General features: G+C 35.8%; 2 protein-coding genes and 1 long non-coding RNA gene across 5 annotated transcripts; all 3 read left to right on the top strand.

Moving 5' to 3' along the window:
* The first annotated feature begins 386 nt into the window (after positions 1 to 386).
* On the top strand, positions 387 to 5297 carry LOC105028884 (troponin I, fast skeletal muscle-like). 2 transcript variants are annotated; one of them, XM_010901928.3, is made up of 8 exons: positions 387 to 480; positions 857 to 973; positions 3457 to 3488; positions 3592 to 3628; positions 3918 to 4046; positions 4546 to 4635; positions 4714 to 4887; positions 5013 to 5297. In XM_010901928.3, exons 3-8 carry the CDS (start codon positions 3481 to 3483, stop codon positions 5091 to 5093), a joined length of 519 nt encoding a protein of 172 aa, XP_010900230.1. In that variant the 5' UTR covers positions 387 to 480; positions 857 to 973; positions 3457 to 3480; the 3' UTR covers positions 5094 to 5297. The 2 variants fall into 2 exon arrangements, with proteins under 2 accessions (XP_010900230.1, XP_010900231.1); XM_010901929.3 differs by lacking the exons at positions 387 to 480; positions 857 to 973 and adding an exon at positions 1909 to 1990.
* A 2769-nt stretch (positions 5298 to 8066) lies between these two features.
* LOC105028885 (troponin I, fast skeletal muscle-like) lies at positions 8067 to 18107 on the top strand. Of its 2 annotated transcripts, none has more exons than XM_034288227.1 (7): positions 8067 to 8176; positions 9571 to 9602; positions 9693 to 9729; positions 10328 to 10456; positions 10849 to 10938; positions 11022 to 11195; positions 17707 to 18107. In XM_034288227.1, the coding sequence occupies exons 2-7, from the start codon at positions 9595 to 9597 to the stop codon at positions 17785 to 17787; spliced, it is 519 nt and encodes a 172-aa protein (XP_034144118.1). In that variant the 5' UTR covers positions 8067 to 8176; positions 9571 to 9594; the 3' UTR covers positions 17788 to 18107. The 2 variants fall into 2 exon arrangements, with proteins under 2 accessions (XP_034144118.1, XP_010900233.1); XM_010901931.3 differs by lacking the exon at positions 17707 to 18107 and adding an exon at positions 11335 to 11531 and having other exon boundaries at positions 8084 to 8176.
* Positions 13380 to 14626, top strand: LOC105028894. Its single transcript, XR_004574788.1, has 3 exons — positions 13380 to 13935; positions 14237 to 14274; positions 14498 to 14626. It is a non-coding gene; the product is annotated as an uncharacterized LOC105028894 (long non-coding RNA).
* Positions 18108 to 18400: the final 293 nt, after the last annotated feature.

Genomic DNA, 18400 nt, shown 5'->3' with positions numbered 1-18400 from the left:
GGATTCAAGATGATACTGACATATTCATGCAATGACTTAATCATTTCTGGATGTTTTTCAGCATTTAAACAAATACTAAATGACTGGGCATATTTAATATGAAAAACAAACCATGAAATTAGGGTAGCATTTTACAATGAGCTAGAATACATTTTTTGATGATTTAAATAAGCATTTATAACATGAATATTACCTGTATAATAATGTAGACCTGCCAAGAACTTGTAATTGATTATTTGTGAACATTTTACTTTATTTTAATGAGTTTTAGTCAATAGGATTGTTAGTATTTCTCACACACAAATGAGAATGTGAGAATGTTTACTCTTGATGAAGCTATGTTTTCTTGTGGAGTGTGACACCATACAGATGGTGGCTGCTGTTCCTTGAGACATCTCTGGTGTATTGAGAGCCAGACAGTGGAGGATTAGCATGGACATATCACCCTCTACTGCCCCGACAGAACTCACACAACCACAGGTAAGAGGGAATGGGAGACCTTGGGGCTTGTCTATATAACTCACGTATATAGAGCTACATTGGCAAAACTTGGATCATTTTAGTGGTAGATACCAGTTTATGCCTTTCACTTACTATAGATTTTTTACAATTTATTCATGTTTTTTTTAAGCCTTTTTGTTTTTCTTCTTCACAATTTCGTGATATCCAATTTGTGATTAAGCCATACTTCATTGTGGCAACTCTGAACAAACTAGAGACAGTCAATGTTGAGATATATGTCTTCTGATGCACATCTGATGCTGTTCTGGATCGTGCTGTTTGGATCGTGCTGCTCTCTCTTTATGTGCCAGCAGTGAACTCATTCTATGATGTTCTACCTTCATTGACCTCACAGCCGCAAGGAGGAATCACAGCAGCACGACGAAGCAAGGCAACCATATTCATTTATCCCGTCAAGCCCTTGTAGTGCTGACCAATTGTATTGCCCTCCACTGGACCCCATGGCTAATCGGTGCGTAGAATGTGATGTTATTTATTCTCAGTGCAGACATAAATTTGGTTACATGAAGAATGTCATGCTCTATGGAAAAGGAGAATTGGATGAGTGATTTATGTTAATATCCAGGTGTATTATGAAGGAAAAAAAAAGGTTAAAGGCATTATAGCTCCGTAAATAAGGCAATGGCAATCAATTATATAAGTACATTTACAAACAAGAGAGTGCATGTTTCCCCTATTGGTATTTTTTCTTGTCGACTGCAGTAAGTCCAATTTGCAAAAACCAACCGTCACCCTCACTTTCAAGGTAACACTTTCACTGAATCCAACAAACTGTGCTTTTAAAGAACAGATTGTCTTACAGTTCAACACATAAATCAAACTTAGCATTTCATGTTTGCCTGTCACTAAAAACCAGGAGCCCTTCTACTGAAATAAGATGACAGCTTCAAATCTTATAAAAAGCTGCATAAACATTTGTGACCACATAATCTGGGCCATTTTTTAAATATGGATCATCACATTTGTGTTTAGTTACATGGCTGGTGAATATTGGACTAACCCTACAAGACCAGCCCTGCCAGGTCATTCTGCTGCCAAATGCCCCTTATTCTAATTCAATTAAAACAAGTATATGGGGGGTGATATCGTGGCAAGCGGTTGTGTATTATTGTTGATGTTATAGTGCAAGAAATCAGGAAGTCATTGGAACGGCAGTAATCTGGTCAGTCAACTTGGAGCCTATTTTAAGATGAGGGATCATACTGCCCTATGCATTTTACCCCCCATGTTATAGAATAATGCAAGAGCCAATCTTGGCTTGCTGCTGGGGGGGATACTATGACCATTACCATAAAGACTGACCTACTGTGAGAAACATTACCATGTAGAGGGAGGGATACCCAACTGGTATCCACCCTTAACCATTTAATACTGAGAACACTCCCTCAGTTCATCTGCCAGTTGCTAGCCATCCTCTCCCTCTTCAGCTCTGCCAGCTACTCTTCATTTGTTATAATTTCCTTCATAAGTGAGTATAATAGTAGGATGTTATGGTGCTCCAGCAGCCATAATAAGTATCTGCCTCATGGCTCTTTTGAATGTTATCAAGTTTTCCTCCTGTGGATGAAATGTTGGTTTCTGTACTTAAAGTAAATATGAAGTAATGAGATCTCAGTTGGTCTGTGTTCCTAGATGGCTCAGGTCTGAAAGCTCTGTTCTAGCACCACCAGGGATTTGGGTTGAAGGCCTGGTACTTAAAAATTGTTAGATAGTGAACGTGTTTCAGATATAAATGTCATATAGGTTGATCAGATGCAAAAATATATAGATTTGGTGTGAATCCACAGGATAGTTAGTTTATGTTATAGTTGTTATGTTTGCAATGATTATGTACATCACTGACAGATATTAAGGAATTTGAGTATTTAATTAGCTACTATTTTAGTGCTTGATTGTTGTGTGTATTTAAATGTGATTTTAGCTCTTTATGAAGTGTAGTTAGCTGTACATTCTGAGCCACAAGGCCTTTACAAGACAGGGAGGGTACATTTCTCAGTCTCACAGGTTGTCCAAAGGAGCCTTGTTACCTGGATGTTTTTGATCTGTGTTTGGGCAAACCTAAATGGTTATTGATTATGAACATGTGTAGTCATGACATAAACAAAGATCAGAACAAATGTGCTGTGCATCATGGATGAATAAAGATGTTTATTTTACGTTTAAATAATATTTTAACATTCATGAATAATTAAGTGAACATAAATCTGTGTTTAAAGTGATAATTGGAAAGAATTAACTACTGTATGCTTTGGGAGGTCAAAACAACTCAAATGTATTATTATCTAAGATTTTGTTTCAGTCATTTTAATGCTTTTCATTTGACCGGAAAGCCTGAAAAGTCTTTGCTAGATCAGTGGTCCTGATTTAAACCTAAACTGCCACACATATTTGTACTGGAGGCAGAGGTTTAGACTCCTGGACAAACCAAAGCTACACCAAAATGCTTTTAATATCTTTTGAAACATTTAACATTTCAAAGAGCAACTCAGAATTCTAACACATAAGTAAAAAGTTACAGTAACATGTTGTTGGTATGACTGCAACACTGTAATTATGTATGCCAGCCCTTAGCATGCCAAATACCAGTATAGAGATGTCTACCTCAGTGTAATGTGAAACTCTCATTGAGAATGTACTTAAGTTGAAACTGTATCTGTTAAATCACGAAATTGTTACAAGTGGCAAGCAGTAATTTAATACAACTTCAAATGTCAAGTTGTTCCATTGCCAGTATCTAACAACATTATGCTAAAATCAGAAATTGCAGTTGCTTGTTTGCATTACAAAAAGAAATGCCACACACCACCCACTAGAGTTAACAAGGGTAGGCTCTTAATTGTTTGGAAATAAACTGAATTATATCTGTACTAATATTCTAATTTGGTGGATACATTTTGGCATTGTTAATACTTTTTTTCTTCTATTTCTTAAAAGGTGTGGAAAAAGTAAACCAGCAAGATGTCAGAGTAAGTAACATTTTAGACATGGTTTCCTTAAAATACAATATATGATGCATTATGTTCCAGCATTTAAATCATTCAAACAATATGACCACTGTTTTTCTCACAGGAAAAAGATGAATTCGAGTCGCAGGAGTCATCTGAAGGTAAATACACTGATAAATTCCAACTTTACCAAGTTATATTAAAAACTACTTTATTCAAATTTCTTCTATTTAACTTTTAACTCCACAATACGTACTAGATAAAAGGTATTCCTGGCTTGTGCCTGCCGGGACTTTCAAATATTCATTAAAAATCGTTTTTATACCCAAAGTTCCTTTATTGAATGTATCAAGAGTGTCTAAAATTCATACCTGGAATAAGCATGTTTGTAATACTAAGTCCAAAATGTTTTAAGTGTCTAAAAATTTCTCTTTCTTACCTTATCACTAGAGTTTGATGCTCTCAATTGCAAAAAACATGCTGGAGCTTGAAGCAGCTACCGCGAAAAAGGAAAAGGAAGCATATATGTCAGAAAATTGCCCAGAACCTGATTTATCTGGGGGTCTTGCGGAGCTGCAGGTATTGGACCTCTGCAACCAGTTTATTCACATTTAATTCCCCTGAAAACCTACACTTTTGGTACCGAAAGGGTTCTTTAGTTGTCCCGAAAACCCATCATGCTTTCTGAGAACCATTTTTGGTTCTTTTTAGGTTACATGTAGAATTCTTTGTGAATTTTTTTTCTTAATGGAACCTTAAAAGGTTCTCACTAGAACCAAAAGTAGTTATTCAAAGGGCTCTACTATTAGGACAGCAGAATAATACTTTTGTGCTGGATGAGACCTTGTCTTCATCCATACAATCATGAAATAGATGAGTCCTAAAGGAATTATCTTTCTTTCTGTAGAATGCATATGGTACTTTATACTGCAGTATGCACCAAGTCTACATTTGGTTGATATTCAATTTGCATAGAAACGGAAATAAATTGATTACGTTTTATTCATCCCAATCTTCATCCTTGTGCAAAAAAGCTGAATGAAATACAAATGAGGTATGATGTCTGTTCTGCCAACAGGAAATGATCAAAAAGTTGGGCCAGACCGTGGACAAGGTTGATGAGGAAAGATATGACGTAGAAGCAAAAGTGAAGAAGGCAGATAAAGAGGTACATTGAATTTCATTATACATTGTCCCCCTCCTGGAAACAACTGCTGGTATTGACTTTGCACTGACTCACTCACAGATTGAGGACCTGAAGTTAAAGGTGGTTGATCTCCAAGGCATGAAGAAGCCAGCTCTGAAGAAAGTGCGTTTGTCGGCTGATGCTATGCTGTCAGCTCTATTGGGCTCCAAGCACAAGGTTACCATAGACTTTAAAGCCAACTTGAAACAAGTGAAGAAGGAAGTCAAAGAGGAGGTGGGTATTTGTTTGGAAACCTTTAAATCAATAAATCAGTGTACTGTAGGAGTTGATGGCAATTGTCCCGAATATGTTCAAAAGTTGAATTACGAATGCCTGATCATAAACTATTTGTGATGCAGGAGGAAGTTGGAGACTGGCGTAAGAACATTGATGAACAGGCTGGCATGGATGGCAGGAAGAAGAAGTTTGAATCTGCATAAATGACATACATTTTTTCATCTAGCTTTTTGATTATTGTATTGGACCGTAACAGCGCTAGTCATTTTGTCAATTAATTTACCTTAAATTATTTATTATGTCAAAAGTAAACAGCAGCTATGGAAGATAGCTTTTTTTTTTACCTAGATGTCCATCGATCATGCCTAAGTGACGTAATGTAATAAATAATTTGAAGTAAGACAGCATTGGTTTGATACTTTTGATAATCATTTCTCTTGAACATTGGTATGCACGTTTGTTAATTTACTACTACTTTTGCACTGATATAGTGAGGCATCCATAACTTGCGCTTTTCAATATACATTATTTTAATAATTGGCAACTACGTTAGTCATGTGCACATATCAGAAATCTCTATTTAGGTTATCTACTTCCAGCCCAGAAAGGTTTTTTGTATGTAACATGCGTGTTGCAATAATATTCAGCAGGATTATATTTTCCTCAAACATTTAGAAATAAATGTCAGATTTATTAGAATATAATGTGCCACTACAAAGTAACTTGATGAGAATACAATTTAATTTAAACATGGACTGTATTTACTAAGTAACAATTGGCTTTATTTAGCTTGCATTTCTACTGTAAAATATTATTTATATGTCATTTCATCACATATAATGAAAAGTGAAACCACAAGATGTCAGCAGAGAACCTGTTCTCTTCCCTGTTTTCCTAAACCCCATCCTTGACTACTCCTATACAGAAAACAGCAATTTGATAATTGTACATGTTATCAAGGAATTTTGCAGCACCTCCAAGATGAGCTATCTTATTATTTGATGAGCACTTATTCTATGAAGAAATGTAGGCCGACCTTACGGAAGTATTTATAGAATATAATATCTTTGTTATATCTGTCATAAATAATATCATTCATAGAACAAGTGCTTTTAAAAATGTATTGAAGTATATTTTGTATTTTGGTGATTAAGAAACTACACCTACTCATACATTTGACTGGTAGGATTAGGTAGAATTAAGATAATATGTAACATTAGTCATAACCAAAACAATGGGCATGTTAGACGCAAGGTATACAAATTAAATCCTTAATTCCTTTAAGCTTACATTTCCTTTTCTCAGAACCCATCACACACACCAAACGCAATATTCTTTGTGCATGTTTTCTTTTTTCCTCTCTGTTCCTTCTCTCTCTGTTCCTTCGCTCTCTTTTTCTTCTCTCTCTTTGTGTCTGTGGAAACCTGCTTACTTTGCGCACTTGAGGTAAATATGACTCCTATAATTGTTGTGCATGAAAACTGATACTGACGTATTTATACAATGACTTATCCAACAGTAGATGCTAGGGTCAATACTAATACAAATACTAAATGACAACACTCATTTAGTAAGTTTGTTTTAACAACTTTCATGAATGAGCGTGAATACTGTACTTTTTTGTATATTAGTATAAATAATGATTACATTAGTGGTAAAAAATTATAGGATTTGATGATAATTTAGTGTAAATCATAAAAATGATAAGCATTTATGACGTTTGTAATGACATTTGGGATGAAGCTTTCATACATTTTAAGCATTTGAATATTAATATACAAGAGCATTATTTAAATTTGAATAGTTACAGAAAATAATATTAACTAGGGAAGTTGAGCACTCACTACAACATTTTTCATTGTGGCTTGTGATTCTGTACTATAGGTTGGTGCTGTACACTGAGACATCTCTGGAGTAGTGAGAGTCAGACGTTGGAGGATTAGCATTGACATGTGACCCTCTACTGCCCAATCACAGCTCACACAACCACAGGTAAGGGGAAATGGAAACCTCTTGGTGTGTCCATTAAATAACTAACTTCTACAGTCTTGGAAATATACTTCATTTTTGTCTTTCACTTAAAAATACTGTGATGTAATTTATTATCATAAAAAAATGCAAATATCTTTCTGATAACTTCAATAGGATATGTTCCAGATATTCTTAAACATTAACATTTTGAAAGGGTGCCACAGAAACTAAACCAAAGCATGGATTGCTGTTGTACCTTGTCTATAGACTGCCTACAGAGCAAGAAAACCAATACAGGATTTTATAAAAAAAAATTATAACTGGCTGGTGAATGTACAGTAGGACTAGTTATACATGTTGTTGTTCTCAGTCTGGTAGTCTTGCTCCAGATATACTTAAACAACTCTGCTCACTTTTTAAGTCCATATTCACTTGTGTATTCCTCCATTGTTCAAAAGCTAAGACTACAAGTTACTCACAGACCTATTCATTTAATTGGGACTGGTAATGCATTATTTTCTTCTGTTTACTGTGATCATCCGGGGTCACTGTAGCTCCCCTTCCTTCTTAATTTCATCATTGCAGATGCAGAATCTGCTGAGAGTAAATAAACCAACAATAACAAACTATTTCAAACAACATATTTTGCAAATACCCTTTAAAATATATATACAACAGGTCAGCTAGCCGATTGGAAGTGTTCATTTGTGACAACGATGATAGTTGACATTAGTTGACACAATTAATGGGTTAGCCTACCTAAACGTGATTACTGGATATGTTCATGTTTAGATTTATGTTAGAATCATGTCTATCTATGCTATCCTGTGAGCACCAAGTGTATGAGGATAAAATAAATGTAGATATGTAGCTGAAAGCTTTGACGAACTGTTGCTAGTTATTGTTTAGTCACGCTTTCATAATACTGAGAAAAACATCTAGAAGTTACTGAAACTATAGTTATCTGTTGGGTAAATGTGGAGCCTATTTTAAGATGTGGGACCAGAATGCCCTCATGAGGAGGGTTACCTATCATGTTATAGCATAATGTAAGAGCCAGGCTTGGCTTTCTGATGGGAGGGAGGACACTATGATATTCAAGGGCTTGATAGGACAGTATATCAGGCAGGCTGGAGGCAGACAGCATAACTGACCATTACCATAAAGAATGACCTGCCATGGGGAGGGAGGGGTGAAAAACTGGTATCCACCCATACACATTTAAAACTGGGTACTGCATCAGTTCATCTGTCAGTTGCTTGCCATCCTCTTCAGCTCTCCCAGCTGCTCGTGATTTGTCATAATTTCTTCATAGGTGAGTATTATCATGGGATTTTATAGTGCTCCAGCAGCCACAATATGCATCTAACTTTTGACTGTTTGTGCTGCATGTAGTACTGCTACTGAAACTGTTGGTTTCTGTTCAGTTATAAGACCTCAGTGGTTCTGTGGTCCAGTATGGCTCAGTTGGTAGAGAACAGGACTTATATAAATGTAGTGGGTTCAGTTCCGGGGCCCACCGCCACATCAAGTGTTTAGTATATGTACTGTATGAGAGCCAACTTGGTTAAGCTTAATCTGCACAGCATTTTGTGTGTTTAATGCAGTCATTTGCTGAGATGTATTGCGTGTACATGATTGACAGATATGTTAATGTTTTACATCACTAAATGTAAATGTAGCTTTTTTATATAGTAGAGTTAGCTTTACAATTTGAACCCTCTTGGTCACTAGGAATATTATACTATGATTTTATGTGTTGGTCCTTGAGATAGCTCAAGCGATTTGTGTTACCTGCTGTTGTTGTTGTGCTGTGTTTTGGTAATCTTAAATTATTTTCCTCTGTGTTAGTCTTTTAGATGATGGGAATAAGACATGATATAAACAGTTAGGACAAAATAAAAATGTTTATGTTAAGTTACTATTTAAGTTACTATTTAAATATAGGCTGTTCATTTCTTACTTAATTTCATGGAGATTTTAAAGAGCTATTTGTAGTGTTTTAAGATTGTTTTTTTACTGTTCTTTGAGTAACTATATTCAAATCTCAACAAATTAGTATTTAGGTCATGCCTTGTTTAAATTCCTGAGCACGTTTTATTTCCTGAAAGTTTTTATGGAAAACATAAAACGTTAAAGCAAAAAATCCCTCTAAAGTATATTTTACAGACCTTTTTGTAGTGTCTTAATGCATTTTAAAAAATTGTAAAAATGGTTTTTACAGTTCTTATTAATTAGGCACACCATAGGAAAGCATGCCAAATACAAATTTAGATTTGTTTATCTCAGGGGAATAAGAAACTCTGTGTGTTTTTGATCCAAGTGGCAAGCAGCCATTCAATACATGCCTGTGACTATATCATATATTCATACATTCATACACCTGCAATGTGAAACTAGTTAGGAGGCATTCTATTGCCTATGGCTAGCTTCCAAGATTCTAAGTTCAGTTTCATGTCCTGGGTCAGCACTTCAAAAGGAAATACAATACTTCCCCCAACAATGTGAGCCAGGGTTGACTCCTAATTTCTATCTAATTAAAAATATTTCTGATGTACATTTTTTTACCTATATTTCCATTTTCAGTGTGCTAATTTGGTGGATTTGGCAGACAGAGACATTATAATGGCTGAGTGCTCATTATCTATATGACACTCCAGTTGTTGTTATATTAGTGTTTCAATTTTTATTTCAATCTTCTGTCTTAAGGTGTGACAAAAAGAAACCATCAAAATGTCTGAGTAAGTATCATGTTCATTCGATTTTAAGGACTGTTCCTTGTTGTATGAGCATCTAGATTATTGTAACAATGTGACTACTTCCTCTCACAGGAAAAAGATGGCATCGAGTCGCAAGTCTCATCTGAAGGTAACGTCATAATTAAATCAATGTCCTTTCTAATATGAAAATCAGTTGTCATCCTAGCATCTTTTTATTAAACCTTTACTTATAAAGGCAAATATATTTATATGTAACAATCTTTCTTTCTCTATCTCTATTAAACAATTCGTATTTTAAAGATTTTCCTGTCAAAGCAGTTTTACACTGTTCAAAGAATTACTTAAATACAAACTATGTATATATGATTTGCATTTTACCTTTATTTTAATAGGGAAGTCATGCTGTGTTCAAGTTTACCATTTTATAGTCTGCCCTGTTTACAACAAATACACATCAACAACCTAACAACATTAACAAAATATCATGCTGTAGAAAACACACATTCTTCAGAAAAACAGTAGCTGGCATGATGCACCTAAAGTTTACATCTTTTTGGCTATCAATTATTTATTCACACTTATTTATACCTCAAGGTGACTTTTTGAAATTTATGAAGATATATTGTATATTTGAGAGTATCTAAAATGTTTCCTGGGCAAAAGCATTTTTGTATTAATGGGTACAACTTATTTTTGTCTGGTCTTGGTCTGCATTACTCTGACACTCTTTTCCATTTGGACTCCAGAGCGTGATGCTCTCGATTGCGAAAAACCTGCTGGAGAAAGAAGCAGTGGATATGAAAAAGGCAAAGGAAACGTATATGGCAGAAAACTGCCCTGCTCCAAATATGTCTGGGGGTATTGCTGAGCTGCAGGTACTTGTACCAATATAATCCATGCATCAATACAATGAGTAATTGTAAGAATTATTATCATTCTATATACTGTTTGGATTTTGCTAAATGTTATAAACATTTGCATTTGAATGAATTTGATCTGCTCCAAAATGTTTATGAAATGACTGAGATTTATCCCAAACATCACATTTATGATTATTTACAAAATGCTGGGCATTAAAGGACAAATTGGGAGAATAGTTGTGAAACCTGAATAGAGTTTATGCATAAGCCAATGCAAATTCTCGACAGTATCATGTTACATTGTAGCTGATCACGAGAGATAAACTGGCACACAACTCCAGATGGCAGTGATTATTGTTTTATGTTTGTCATATGGCACATCTCATCATGTGTTTATCTGCCAACAGGAAATGATTAAAAAGTTGGCATTAACCATCGACAAAATAGATGAGGAACGATATGACGCAGAAGCAAAAGTGGCAAAGACTAACAAAGAGGTGCCGTGAATAAAATATAATATGGTCCTGATCTTAAAAACAATACCTGGTTTTGACTTTGTCCTCACTCACCATGTTCTCAGATTGAGGACCTGAAGATTAAAGTGGTTGATCTCCAAGGCATTAAGAAACCAGCTCTGAAGAAAGTGCGTTTGTCTGCTGATGCTATGTTGTCAGCTCTGCTGGGAACCAAGCACAAGGCTACCATAGACTTTAAAGCCAACTTGAAACAAGTGAAGAAGGAGGTCAAAGAGGAGGTGGGTATTTGTTTGGAAACCTTTTAATTAATGAATAACTGCAATGTAGGAGTTAATGGCAGGTGTACCAAATATAATATACATGTCATTTCTACCGTATCCTCTATAAGCGTCACATCACCAACGTTGTGTTATGCAGGAGGAAATAGGTGACTGGCGCGCAAAAGTGGATGAAGCAGCTGGCATGGATGGCAGAAAGAAGATGTTTGAGGCTGCATAAATGTCTGATACGTTTTACCTTCCTTTTCCATGTTTTCATTTCAGAATTAATTTCCCTTTGTCTAATATTCATGCCAAAGCTACAGTACCTAAATAAATAAATACTCCAAAATAAAACAGCATTTGTTAATTACTTTAGATATGCATAGCTCTTGGATTCTTAAGCATGTTAATATATATATTTTTATAAGCATCAATAAATAGGTCTTTCTCATTTTTTTGCAAGCAGAAACTGACTCAAACTATTCAACTTAAAACTGGAGCATTGTATACCACAAATAAACTGTTGATGTTGTCTTCGCCAAAATAATGTTTTTAAATGGCAAATCAATTCTTATTTTCAATATAGCCAGGCAGCTAATATTCTCAAACTCTCACATCTTCATGCGTTGAGCTGTGTAATTGGATCATGATCCCACATTGCAAATTGAATAAAAAACCTCAATGTAATATTTACTACTTTCTTTGTTTACAATATACTACTTTCTTTAATTGCAATATTCTACAATTTGCAAACTCTGTATTGGTAAATGACAATGTGTAAAACATAAATCCGTATCTCATAATTTCTAGGCAAACAATACATAGCCTACTCGCAGAATTCTCCAAAATGGTTGAAAGCTAAATATGTCAATGGAAGGCAGATCATGGGTCAAGAAGGACTTTGTCAAGGGTCAAAACTCTGATCTAACTAAGACAATAATTTGCACCCGACATTATTTTCCACCCACACTTTTTAATTGTGTGTTTGTGTGTGGATACCTAAAATCTCTTTACCGTATGTCTACAATTCTAAACAACACAGATGAAAATACGCAAACTAATTTAGCTCCTGACAATATATCTGGGTCAGTGTAGTTGTTATTTTAAATAACTTCAATGAATACATCATAACTGAGGAAATTAGGTGGTGGCTAGTAAACATTTTTCAAGTTTGCAGTAAAAAATACCAGCAGCAATTTTGGCAGTATGCTATCAAAATAAAAAAAAATTGCTAGCACGACAGATTACCCAAACTTAGTTTCAAGTATTTTCTAGTTTCTGCTTGCGATGTTCTTTTTGTGGGTTGCACAATTTACATTTTTGACTATGGACATAACTATTGAGGCTAACTTGAGGCTGAGACCAAAATGGAGAATGGCTTATCGTCAGATATGACACTTAGGGGCCTTCAGACAAAACCCAAATTATTTTTGTTTGAACTATCTTTTTAAGTAGGCTACATAACGTTGTCTGGTCAAGCCATTGTTAGGACAGTTTTCAGGAAAATCTCTAATTCCAAAAAATGTAGTGTTCCCAGTGACATTCTGTTCCCATGAGGATATCGATCAAGTTACTGTAGCAAAGTCTGTCAAAAATATCTAACACATCTAATGTTTACTTCTAACTTCATTGACTTATCCCTACTGATTACCAATTTGATTATTGGCTGTGATCCTAATCCCAACCAGGAACCAGGATTGGCCAATTAAATATTCTGAAAGTAATCGTTTAAACCTGAAAATGGCCTCAAACATGTTGCCCTTGATGAAACCAACAGTATATTTTCATACAGAAATAAGATGTCTTTCCATATGTCATCTCATGAAGCATTCAAGAAAAAGTTATTAGTGCCTTACCTATAAGCAAATACAATTTGAAGATAAATGTTTCAATTATTTTGCTCACTGGGTTCAGTCCGCGTGAGGCGGTAGATTACTTTATGGTTTATCTCTTCACAATGTCTTTTGTGGAGCTTTTGGGCGACATTTGCAGGGAGAGATATTTATAAGAGTTGGAGGAAAGGGTCAATGGTATTTCAGGAGCTAGCAGTTCCATTGGCCTGAGGAATCTCCACCACCATAAAGAGGGCCCTGTGTATCTGCTGATTCATCAGTCGTCTACATATATACCCTGATTGATTTGCAACCTGCTAGTGTCTCCCCCTCTACACCCGAGTGTGTCCTGTTCTCCTCTACTCACAGGTGAGAACCCTCTTCTTTTCTTCATGTCTTGTACTGTCCATCACGCTTAAAGGGTTGGATGTGTTTTGTTTGAAAATGAAAGAATGACTAACAAAATGTATATCATTGAGACTCACACAGTGCATACTAAATAGTTACATCAAGTGACGCCTGTCACAAGAGCACGACATTTCAACCTGTTAGTACTGTATAGGAGTCTACCATGAGGAGGATGTGGGGCTCTCCCCATGATAGGCCTGGGCACACCATCAGGGCTGGCAGTCAGGACTGTGAATGTGCCAGCTATGTCTTATGCACGTGTAAGTGTATTGAAGTATCTACAGTGTGGATTCTGTGCTGTGCTTCAAAAACTCCTACTTTAAAATGGATGAGGTTTCTCCTTCCTTCCTTTGAAAGTTAGGTTGCTCTATCAGCAGACTAGTTTTAATTAAATTTAGTTGGATACTAACTGTTGTTTACTTTGATTGGGCTTGTGATGCTCGCATCAGACTGCAGTGCATGCTAATGTCTGCCTCTTCGTTACAGGATCTGAAGAACACATTCCGCGTCATGTCTGAGTAAGTATACTCGTTTAATACTATCTGGATCTGTAACAGTTCCAGTATTTGAAAGTAGGAGTGTTCTCCGAACAAGCCCTAACATTCCTCGTTTCCTAGTGTTTCCTAAACCATCACTAATATGTCTAAACCATATTGTTGAATTTTTGGGCTTGATTAGTGATGGCATGTTTTAGGACCTTGTTATCCTATATAGACATGCCAAAAAATACCACTGAAAATGACCCTCTGTCCACATATTCACCAGTCATGTTCAGAATACAGTATTGCACCAGTATTTTAAACATGGATTTCTACACAGGAAAAAAAATGAGTCCTAGCCGCAAGCATCATCTGAAGGTAAACTCAACTAATTTCACAATGACAACATTCTACTGTATCTATTCATATTTGTGTTGATGACTTTGGTGCAAACTTTCCATTCTGTCGGCTACCGTAGGACAGTGATCTCAATCTTTGCTATCCATGATCCTTAAGCATCCAAAGCAAGCTAATCTGTTCTTATTGTATACTAAAGTAATACAATGGGTTTGGCTCACTAAGTTTTTTGTTTCCTTTCCAGAGCTTGGTGCTGCAGATTGCAGCTAATCAGATCGAAGCAGAGAAACAGGAGGTGATTCAGGAGAAAAGCCAAATTCCTGGCTGAGCTCCCTGCTCTGGATTCTGTCTGGAGATCAAGCAGCCCTGGTGGTAAGATTCTTGTAATTCCATTTGATTAGAAGTTCTACATGTGTACTCTGATTCCTTTGTGATACAGTAATCACATTGTAAGCTAAAGACTTTAACAGTGCCGTAACTGTTTTACTATAGAAAGTGATTTATTCCATACATTGTAGAAGACTGGTGATAAGCTGGTGCCTTATAACAAATGATCTGTGATGGTTTTGTTGTGCCAAAAGGAAATGATCAAAAAAGTTGGGCCAGATGGTGTCGACAAGGCTTGATGAAGAAAGATATGACACTGAATCAAAAGAAAAAGAAGGCTGACAAAGAGGTGAGTTACCTGTATATTCCATATGGTTATACTGGCCACAACCACTAGTCTATACTTCGTCCTGACTCACCTTCTTGACAGATTGAGGACCTGAAGGATGGAAAGTGGTTGATCTCCAAGGCATGAAAAAGCCAGCTCTGAAGAAAGTGCGTTTGTCCCGCTGATGCTATGTTGTCAGCTCTGCTGGGGTACCAAACACAAGGCTACCATGGATTTCAGGGCTAACTTGAAAAGAAGTGAAGAAGGAGGTCAAAGAGGAGGTGAGTGTATAATGTGAGACAAACCTACAAAGCTGAAGATCACTTCAATGTACAATCTTTGGGATTAAGGTTACCTCAAAGAACCCTAACGTTTCAAAAAAAAATAATAATAATATTGCAGTCAATAGGTTGATATTTCACCTTTGGTTTTGTATGGGGTATTTGGAAAAACTTGCAGTAGATGGAAAATGTGTTGTATTTCTGCTAGGACATTTTACTGGTACATGCAAAGCAACTTTATACAATACATTCTTGACCGGTGCTGGCTTTAGCCTTTAGAAGGCTCTAACCTAGATCCAATAACTGTTCATATTAAGGCAGTTCATATATTGTATTGCAACCTGGCAAGTTTGATGAGCAAAGGTAATTTATAAAAACTAAAAAACAGTCAAAAATTATTATGCAGACATTTGCCATCTGAAATATATACTTGTTTTCCGAATTACCTTAGACTGCCATAATGGCTTCATATTCTCGAAGTAGCAGTACAACAAATGACCATGCACAGCTCTCATTTAATTGGACCTGAAATATCCTAGTAGATTGAATGGTTGTATCTATGTGTACATTTTGCAGTTCCCATAGGCAGGAACATTTATAATGTACAGGTGATCTTAAATGGTTGAGGGTGGTAATGTCTACACCACTGTACGTACTGTAAAATACCTATTATTATGTAGTCTGACCCCAGATTATTAATTTTTTGTCAGGTGATGCCACATTCAGGTTCAGGGAACATCCAATGCAAAACTGTTGAAAAACAAATGTTCCTTTAGGCAGGTTCTCAAAAATGTGCCTACTTTAACGTTGTTCGCAATATGCTATTAATCTTTGTGGAGTGAACCGAAAGGCGCTCATTATTTTACAGTATAGATTTTTTGTGTAAAAAAGAAAAAAGATGTCCAACCATTTCTGCACATACCAAAAAGGTAATTAAGAAACTGTGTTTTTTCAGTAGTTCCAAATGAAACCACACAAAAACAGTTTTCCAGGCACTTTTAAGACGTGATGTGATGTAAATATGTAAATATGTAAAAAAAAGTATGTAAATATGTATATGTACAGCACATGCTACTTGAGGTAATGTATTGTTGGAAGCATACCTACCAGGTATTGGGCCCTATGCATAGTGCGTGTTCTGCAGGAACGGCTCTGTCTTGACATTCTAAGGGACATCCTAATGACTCATTTGTTTGTAGGAAACGTTGACAAAAAGAAAAAGAGTGTCTGTTATACTAAATCTATTATATATAAGTGGCCCCATGGTTTGATTTGAAAAGTGTATTGTGATGTTGACATTCGGTTATGATAATATTAATGAGTTGCTGGCACTTCACTAGTTAGCTAACATGTAGCCTACAGTCTACAATGAAAAAAAATGAAAAATATATTAGAATGAAAACAGTAAAATACCCCTCTGAGTTAATATTAGGTCGAATCACCTTTTGCTTAAATTCCAGCCATGATTCTCTTTGAATACATCCCTACTAACTTATCACACCTAGACTGTGCAACATCAACCAGTTCTTCCTTACAGAAGTGTTCAAGCTCAGTCAAATTGCATGGTGGACCATTTATGGGCTGCACTGTTCAAGTAATTCCATAGTTTCTCAAAGGGATTTAGGTCAGGACTCTGACAAGGCCACTCAAGAGGCATTCAACTTGAATTGTTACTTCTATCTTGACAAGTGCTCTACGTTCCTGCTGAAGAGAAACACACCCCACAATACAATGCTGCTCACCACCACATGTAGGCATGGTGTTCTTTGGGTGGAAGATGTATTGGGTTTTTGCAAAGATATAATAGTTTTGTATTCATGCCAAAGAGTTCAGTTTGGTTTCATCTGATCACAGGACTTTTTGCCACTTGGCCACTTCTACACCTGCTTCTGGACAAAGCTCAGTTCAAACGAGATTCGTTGTTTTTGTTTTTTCTTGCCACCCTCCCATAGAGGCCACACTTTGACCAGTCCTTTGACATAAAGGCATAAAGCTCCTTCAAAGTTGACATGCTTTCTTGGTAGCCTCTCAAACTTGCTACAGTGATCCAGTTTGGAAGGACAGCTGATCTATGCAAGGTCTTGGGTGATGCTATATGCCACTAACGGTCTTAAGTGTGCTCCACGGGATAGACAAATACTTTTGAGATCCTCTTATATACATACTCTGATTTTGAACTAATCAAAATTACTACAATTGTTCATAGATGGAAGCCAATTATCTTGATTTGTGATCTGGAAGGTGGTTGATTATACCTCAGCTAGTTTGCAATTGCAATTCCAAGGGGGTGTTCACTTATTCAAAATAGGGTATTTTAATATGTTAATTTGGATTAATTTTCAGAATAAAAAAATAATAATCACTTGGAAATTGTGGGTTACTGGGTATAAATAATGCCATAAAAAGTGGGATTTAATGTGATTTAATTTCAGTATGTAAGGCAACAACAGGTGAACATTTTGAAAGAGGAATCTTTACCCATTGTAAATGTCTATATGTAAACTTTGTGTTATGCAGGAGGAAGTGGCTGACTGGCGTAAGAACATTGATAACCAGGCTGGCATGGATGGCAGGAAAAAGAAGTTTGAATCTGTATAAATGACTGACACATTTTATATCTTATTTTTAGGTCATTTTTTGGACGATTACAGTCATTTAAAAAAATGAATTTAACTTGAAATAATGTATTTATTTATTTGTGTTAAAAATTAGTAAAGTTATTTTACGTTGTACTTTAATTTAGTTTCATTTAGATTTGGATGTTAAAAACCCAAAGTTAAGATTTCAGGAAAAGCCATGTATTCTTACAGCATCTGATAAATACTAACTGTAAACTGCCATTGAATTGTAACCTATTTTCAAAATGTATACTGTAGGCTACAATATTAAAATAAATGTTAGCAATATGCTTGATTCTATGATTCACTGTGATTCACTTGTGTACTTGCCATATTCAATTAAGAAATTAATATCTATCTAAGAAATACATTCTGTTATGCTGCTCTGGATAAGATTGACAGTTAACAAAATGTTAGTTTCCGAAAAGATCTGAAAGTCACTATTTTCCAGTACTCATTATCCATGTTGCCCAGGATTATCTTATAAATCTATTAACTTCACACACACACACACACACACACACACACACACACACACACACACACACACACACACACACACACACACACACACACACATATATTTATAGTTA

Source organism: Esox lucius, chromosome 19 (assembly GCF_011004845.1).
Source record: "Esox lucius isolate fEsoLuc1 chromosome 19, fEsoLuc1.pri, whole genome shotgun sequence".
Classification (NCBI taxonomy): domain Eukaryota; kingdom Metazoa; phylum Chordata; class Actinopteri; order Esociformes; family Esocidae; genus Esox; species Esox lucius.
The sequence above is the reverse complement of the archived record's forward strand: the minus strand, read 5'-3'. Positions and strand labels throughout refer to the sequence as shown.